Source organism: Pundamilia nyererei, unplaced genomic scaffold, assembly GCF_000239375.1.
Source record: "Pundamilia nyererei isolate P.nyererei 1_Seehausen unplaced genomic scaffold, PunNye1.0 scaffold00105, whole genome shotgun sequence".
NCBI classification, from domain to species: domain Eukaryota; kingdom Metazoa; phylum Chordata; class Actinopteri; order Cichliformes; family Cichlidae; genus Pundamilia; species Pundamilia nyererei.
Genome location: NW_005187506.1, coordinates 2343423 through 2351489, shown reverse-complemented (window position 1 = coordinate 2351489; position 8067 = coordinate 2343423). Strand labels below are relative to the sequence as shown.

The 8067-nt window shown below is 39.4% G+C and overlaps 2 protein-coding genes across 2 annotated transcripts in view; both read right to left on the bottom strand.

Moving 5' to 3' along the window:
* Window positions 1-24: 24 nt before the first annotated feature.
* LOC102207431 (V-set domain-containing T-cell activation inhibitor 1-like) lies at window positions 25-4585 on the bottom strand (the record flags this gene model as incomplete). The annotated part of the gene is made up of 4 exons (XM_005740914.1): window positions 4428-4585; window positions 1792-1827; window positions 168-506; window positions 25-60 (listed from the first exon to the last, which is right to left on the bottom strand). Coding segments are annotated over exons 1-4 (502 nt in total), but the record flags the coding sequence as incomplete, so codon positions are not given.
* Window positions 4586-4901: 316 nt separating this feature from the next.
* The window catches only part of LOC102203463 (GTPase IMAP family member 8-like), a 13480-nt gene continuing 10314 nt past the window's right edge, over window positions 4902-8067 (bottom strand). Inside the window, exon 6 of the mRNA XM_005740901.2 lies at window positions 4902-7964. Coding sequence (XP_005740958.1) covers window positions 5209-7964 — 2756 coding nt within the window. The 3' untranslated portion in view covers window positions 4902-5208. The remainder of the gene's footprint in view (window positions 7965-8067) is intronic.

Genomic DNA, 8067 nt, shown 5'->3' with positions numbered 1-8067 from the left:
CACTTCAGTGACATCATCACTCACCTGCGATTTCACCTGATCGATCTTTCAGGGTAAGCTCTGCAAGGTAAAACATTTAAATTTGATTTTTTTTTAAACCACCTGGTTCAGGTAGAAAAATGGTCTTCACCATTTTTCCAGGATGTTCTCCAAAATAAAAGACTCACCAACATCAAGCTTTATTCTGAAAGTTTTCCCTTCCAGCTGCAGATGTGGAAAATCACAGGTGTAGACTCCACTGTCAGCCAGCCTGGTGTTTCTGATAATGATGGAGGCGTTACCAAACTGCAGCTCTTGTGGGAAATGTGAGACCCGTCCTCTGAACTGCTCGTCTTGACCTGGACGTCCATTATTGTAATGAATGCCTCCATCATACATGAACACCTCCTGTTTATTTGGTGCTTTTTTCCTCCAATCAAACAGGAGGTATTCAAGGTTCTGATTGGTGCTGAGGGAGCAGGGTAAGATGGCATCACTTCCTTCTGAGACAACCACCGTGACGACTCCTGGAATGAATCATATTTTTTATTTTGTTTTTAAAAAGCTAAAAATAACATGTAGATAACATAGAACACAGTGAGCACACACATGCCATTTCATGTTTACATCATGTTAGTTGGACGACACATTTATTTGTGAATGTTTTTAAAACCTTTAATTTTTTGTTTGAAGCTCATAAGTCATCTGATAGGTCACATGACCCAACCAATGCAAGAACGTTTAGCGTGTGTGCGTGATTTAGCTTCTTCTAGTCTGAGGATTCAGTGTGTGTCACTTACATTTTACAGTTTAAGTTTGTTTCCATCTATTTACTGTTAAATTTATGTTTATATCATTTTGATTTCTACAAATGAAACCTCGTATTTCCATGTGATCATGTTTATTTTACTGAAAGTTACTCCTCAAACCTCAACCCTTTCATTTCATACTGATGTTTGATAAAATTAACTGCTGCAGATGAAATTTAAAGATTGTGATACATCATTAAAGACAAATAGCTGGACAATCACAAACTGTTTTTACCCTCCAATTATGAAACAAGTCCGTGGACCTCATGTTGGTCATCATACTGAAGTCTCAAAGACTAACTGCTGAAAATAAACAAAGATTTTAAAAGCAATTCCTGTTTTTTCTATTTTGTTTCCCCATGTTTAGTACAAAGGAAATACAATATTCAGATATTCAGGCTGCCACTTGTGCATTAGCAGATATGATTATTGCATCCTTTGGATTTTTGTATTAAAAGGTTTTAGTTTTGTAAAAAAACATTTTCTATATTCTCTAAAAACGTAACAAAATAAACACTTAAAGCTCTAAACTCTGGCAACGTTTTTTTTGGCTCAGCACCACAAAGCTTTATCACTGTTGATAAATATAGAAATCATTTCACATTTGTAAATTCTTTTCCAATGATTAAATAAAGATTTTCATTTTCTGATCTTGTTTAATAAAGGACTGGAAAAGGTGTGACCATGTGATTATACCACTGCATGCAGTTAGCGTCATAAGCTTTGGGACTACTTTTTGGTAACCTTGCCTCTGCACAGCCACAGTGGACTCCGTGCTGATCTTTAAATTCACCAGTCTTTGTCTTTATGTTTATCATTCATGTGAAGTAATTGACTCTCATCCAGATAATACTGTCCACAGCAGCACAACAAACCAGGTTCAGGATCCAGCCCAACTGAGGTTTATCACAAAGGACAGTTTGAGATGATCTGTTTGTTTCCTAAACCCAAACTGGGAGCAGCTCACACAGATTACAGACACTTCAGTGACATCATCACTCACCTGCGATTTCACCTGATCGATCTTTCAGGGTAAGCTCTGCAAGGTAAAACATTTAAATTTGATTTTTTTTTTTAACCACCTGGTTCAGGTAGAAAAATGGTCTTCACCATTTTTTTCTATATTTATGCAGGCTTGTTTGCACAACAAAGCTAAATAGCTATATAAACCATTCAGAATCTAAATACTGTTCTTTGGTAGAATTAAAAAATAAGTGTAGTGCAGGTCTATGATGATTTTGTTTTGATTCTGGTTCTGAGTAAATTGGTGGGAATGGGTGGCCTAAAGTAGTCCTGATTTTGAACTGTTGAAGTCCTGTTTTAATTCCGAGTCAGTTCTGGGTCTGGTTGAATTGTGGTTTAGTTCCTGTGTCTTGATACAGCCCTGACTTTGTTCTGCCTTGCTGCTTAATTAAAAAAATAGTTTAGAGTGTTTCGCATATAAGATTTTTTTCCCCTATATGAAGTCTTTCTTTTTTTTTGAACAAAACTCAAAACACAGCCTAATAAATTTTTAAGTCATTTCCGATCACATTTGTAAATTATTTTCAAATAATTTAAATAAAGATTTTAAATCTTGTTTAATAAAAAATTGGAAAAGGTGTGACCATGTGGTACAACCATAAGTTTTGGGACTACGTTTCGGTAACCTTGCCTCTGCACAGCCACAGTGGACTCTAAAACACTCGGAATTGATTGAAGCGCACACTTTCAGTTTCCATTCAGCGGCACCTACTGTGGTGGAATTACATTCATTTTATAGACAGCAGTTTGGGCCGTAACAAATACGTTACATATACAGCTGTGACGTCACTTCAAAGTTTGGTTCTGAGGGAAAATGTGTTTTGTTTTATTAAACGTCTCTTTGCTCGTCTGAACCAAAGTCCGGCTCACTGCTGTGGGTTCAGTCGGACTCTGTCACGGTGCTCAGTGTGAGCTGTACGCATCAAAACACGAACTACAGAGCGTCTTACAGACTGACTCCTCCGTTAGTCATTTCGTCTTGGAAGCCACAAAATGAAAAGTCCTTGTATTCACTCGTGGGTGAGACAGAGGGAGAGCAGATCAGGTGATGTCAAAGAGACGAGCAAAGGAGCCGAGGCAACACGCGGAGAGGACACGCCCCACAACCCCAAACTGTTCAATTATATTTCCGGAAGATGCGGGCAACGATTTGTGACGCTTTTTTTTTTTTATCCAGAGTTTAATTCGTTTGAAAATGTCTCAACAAAACATCACATCGCTAATGTTTGAAAGACTTTAAAACAAACACAGCTGTCTGTAATAAATGAGTGTTGTTGATGACGGTCAGCTGTTGTTATTCATGTGTGTAAACATTAGCATTGAACACTGTGCTGATTTAGATTCGTTTCTTACCGTCTTCGCGTCCGGTTGTACCTGCAGACAGAAGAAAAAAGTGCACAGACGGAAGGACCGCGATTATCAGATTGATGAGTTGATGTGTCATGACGGGGAGGCTGTAACAGGCAAACTGAACTGTAGCGTCAGAGAAGCTCCCGAAGAGTCCGATCAGATCGAGTTTATTAAACACTAAAAACTACAACTTTAAAACTCTCGCGGTGCACACTAAACACACTTCAGCACAAACACAGTGCAACAAAGCACAAGGAGGGCTTTAAATCTGTGGGCGTCACTGCTACTGTAGGTCACGCGTGATTGTGTTTTTTTCTCCTTTGCAGCAGAGCAGCTTCCTTAAACTCTCATAGTTTAGACAGTTTAATTTAAAGCTCTGGTTCCATTTTTACATTATTAAACTTTTTTCTTTATTAAATCAAAAACGATCTCTGTCTCCTGATCCTGTTTGACAATCACGAAATATCATAAAATAGTCAAAAACACCAGGGCAATGTTTTTAAGAAATTCCAGTTTTATCTGAACAACAGTCCAAAGGTTTCATTTGATTTACAAAAATCGAAAATATTTAAATAGGAGTGTTTTTCTGATCACAGTCGTCACTTCAAGACTCCACATGTTTGACTTCCTCATGATCACAGAGCTGAAGTTAGAGACCGAAACTAATCAAGCTGAATCTAAACCCGAAATCTTCCCTTATCCGTGTAACAATAAGATGCTCTCTGCCTTCTGATTTTTCTAAGTGGGAGGGTGGCAGCTTCACTCCACGGTAAGTGGTAAGGTCTGCAGTTGCTTTTTTCAGTTTGTTGGAATGAAGACTGTGAGGATTCAACGCATCAAAACACGAACACAGAGCTTCTTAAAGACAGACTTATCCGTTAGTAACAAACCAGAGATAACAGAGTTCATCACTTCCTCGTTGAAGCCACAAAATTGAAAAGTCCCCATTTTCACTCGTGGGTGAGACAGAGGGAGGGAAAGCAGAGCAAAGGAGCCGAGGCGACACGAGGAGTGATCAGGCCCTGCCAAACAGAGTTGAATTCGTTTGACTGTAAATGTCTAAACAAAACATCACATCGCTAAAGTCTGACAGACTTTAGTAGAATAAACACAACTGTCTGTCTGAATCACCCTTAACCTCTGACTGTGATCATATTTATTACAGCCTGTACAGGCTGTAATAAATGAGTGGTGTTGATGACGGTCAGCGATTGTTATTATGTAAACATTATTTGAGCACTGTGCTGATTAATATTCGCTTCTTACCGTCTTCACGTCCGGTTGTACCTGCAGACAGAAGAAAAAGGTGCATAGACGGAAGGACCGCGATTATCAGATTGATGAAGAGAAGTAACATCACTGGAAGGCTGCAAGCAAACTGGACTAAAGCGTTAGTTAGTGATGTGTCGACGCTTCGAAGTGTGTCGGGTAATCTCGGGGGAGTTTTTGTGAAGCGCGCGAATCAAGCACCCAATGCGCGAATCATGAACGAATCGTTCAATACTCGTGAATCACTTTACTGACTCATGAATCATGATTCACAAGCCCAACTGACTCACTGACTCATCCCTGTTGCTGTCTGGATCAAAACATAAACAGACCATCCATATTGAAAGGTAAAAGGAGCCGTCCCCAAAAACGAAGAATACCACCTGCTAATGTGGAGGAGTTGTCACTGCTATTGGATACTTTGCTGGAACACAGTAAAGCTGTGGGTTGTTATGACATAAAGAACGTATGGACATTTTAATTCTGTTTTTATTTCAGTCTCCAAATGAGGAGAAAATTGATTATGAAAGAGAGTGACAATTTTACCGCATATTAAATATTGTACATCAAAGAATTTACTTAACATCGTCCACCATGCCAATGTCACACATACTGCAGATGTACATTCTTATTAGTCTTATTAACTGTGCATAATCTAAATATTTAGCCAGACTTGTCAAGAACATGGAGTCCTGTACATTTGAATCAATCTCCAAAATATTGGAAAAAAAGTTGGACAAAAATATGAAAAAGTACTGAAGAGCTATCATGTTCATGATCAGAGGATAATACAGCTGCTCTCATATTTCTTTTTTAGAGCCTCTATTTCTTCCTCATGCGTTTTCTCCAAGTCCTTAATTTGTTCTTTGAGAGATTTTTCTTTGTAACTGGAGAGTTCATCCAACTGTTTGTAATCTTTACTGTGTCTCACGTCTGTCTGCTGCATTTCTCTCTCATGTTGTTGTTTCAGTTCTTTTATTTCCTCCATGTGTTTTTCTACCAGAGCTGTAAAGTCTTTGGTGTATTTCTGTCTGAACTCGTTGAACTCTTCAGCCTGTTTTCTGGCTTCTTCTTCATATTTCGTCTTCATTTCTTGCAGTTTTTTCTTATAGTTTTCCTCCAGTTCTTTCCGTTCTCTCTCCTCTTGATCTCTTCTCATTCGATCCTCTTCTTTTCTCTTGTTTATATATTTTTCTTTTTCCTGGTCGTATTCTTCTTGCATTTTTGTAAGTTTTGCTTGTTTCTCTTCATTTTCTTGATGTCGTTTGTCCCACCACTCACTCCTTTCCTTTTCCCACTTCTCTCGTTGGTTTCTCATCTCCTCTCTGCTTTGTTCCAGCTGTCGGTCAGTTATTTCCTTTTCCTTTGATTCTGCCTTTAGTTTTTTCTCCAGATCTATACGCTTTTGTTCCAACTCTTGTTGTTGAAGTTCATCTTGTATTTTCCTTTGGCGGTCCTCTGCTTCTCGCCTTTTCTGTTCACTTTTTCTCTGTTCACGTTCATTCTTTATGTTATCCTTCATTTTTTTAAGTTGTTTTTCTATCCGTTTTCTCTGCCATTCAGTTTCCGCTCTCTGTTCTTCCATTCTTTCTTCCATTGCTTTTATTTGTTCCTCATGTTTTTGTTCAAGCTCTTCTTTCTGTCTCTTCATCTCCTCTTCCTTCTCTTTTAGGATCCTCTCCACTTCCTTCTTTATTGCCACCTCAGCCTCTTGGAACATCTCGCTGGTGTAGCAGCTGCCTCCATTTTCGTGCACCATTACCTCAATCTTTGTCAGCAGCTCACTGACCTGAGCCCGATTCTTTGCATCATTATTATTAAAGACATGATATCTGTCTCCACAATCATGAATCAGTTTTTGTACAAATTCATCACAATCATCTTCTATGTAACTCTCAAATGTTTGACCTTTCAGTTCATCTTTCCTGGTAAATGTAACGATGATAAAATGTTGTGAATTTTTCCCAAAGTATTTCTTTATCAGTTCAACAGTTTCTTTTTCTTCGTTTGTAAACCGGCCGATTGATAGCACCAGTAAGATCACATGAGGTCCAGGAGCCAACATGGTGATGCATTTAACGAGCTCTTGTTCAACTTCATTACTGGACAGACTCGTGTCAAACAGACCGGGGGTGTCGACCACAACAACAGGACGTCCATCAACCTCTCCTTCTGCTTTCTCACAGAACTTTGTCACAGACCTCCCGCTGGGCTTAGATTTAAAATGTTTTTTCCCCAGAATGGTGTTTCCAGTTGCGCTCTTCCCACTGCCAGTCTTTCCAATCAGAACCATCCTGAGACATTCCCTGTTCTGATTTCTATCATCAACACACATGGCCCTTTCTTTTCTTAAATCCATTTCAGCTTTAAGTCTTGTGTTAATGTTTTTCTCTTCTACCACTCTCTCCATCTGAGCTAATATGAACATGTCTTTTGTGAAGGATTTGGGTCCGTTATCTCTCACCTTTTCCACAGCTTGGACCAGCTGTGGGATCTGCTGTTTGTCATTAATGTTGAGAACAACAGATCTTCCTCCACAGCTCTCACAGAGCTCTTGGATGTCCTTCTTGTCTTTTAGAAAGTTAACTACAGCTGGATGTGTAGGATCTGAGTCCACAGTGAACAGAATCATGGAGAAGTCATTGACTCGAGAGCTGAATGTGTTCTGGATGGTCTCTAACTCTCCCTTGTCTTCATCAGTGAGGGGAGCCACAGTTAGGACCAGGATGAAGGCATGGACACCCTCAGGATCACAGAGGGAAATACACCTGAGTGATTCCTCCATCACTGCCTCCTGAGGTTTTTCATACAAGGCAGGCAGCTCCACCAGGGAAACCCAACGTCCACACACCTCTCCCTGATGTTTAACACACTCTGATGAGTTGGAGTCTGAATGAAGCTCAGTCTGACCTAAAATGGCCTTGGCTGCTGACGTCTTCCCTGCTCCTCTCCTCCCACACAGAACCAGGTTTAGAGCTGGCTTGATGAGTTCAGACGTCAGTTGTGTGGTCTCTTCAGTGAACGTGAGGAATTTTCCTTTATTTTCATTCACAATGTCCTCAATCTTCGCCATTAACTGTTTGTGGTCTTCCTCAAAAATGTTATAGAATTTTCCTCCACAGTCCCAGAGGAGTTCATTCACACAGGAACTCATTGGGTTGTCATGTGTGTTGATGACCATCGAGTGTTTAAAGGCATTTTGATCAAACAAACTCAGGATGACCTTCAGAGTTCTTCTGTTCTCTTCAGTGAAATTAGAAGGTTTCACTAACAGCAACAAAACGTTTGGTCCAGGAAGGGAAAGACTCACACAGCTTCTCATCTCTTCAATAATTGCTTTCACAGTCATACTAAACATGTCTGGGGTTTTCACCACTGTTACTGGTTTTCTTTTCCATTCTCCACGAGCCACCTCACATTGCTTGTTCGGGTTGAATTTAGAGAACTGAAAGTGTTTTTTCTGCATGATGAATTGGCAGAGCGTTTTCTTTTTGTCCTCACTTTTTCCAAATATCACAATTCTGAGTCCAGGTGCTGTAAATTAACAAAAATACTAAGATTAAGATACCAGCCCAAAAGGGTAGTATGCATGTATATATATGTATATATGTATATATATATGTATATATATATATAC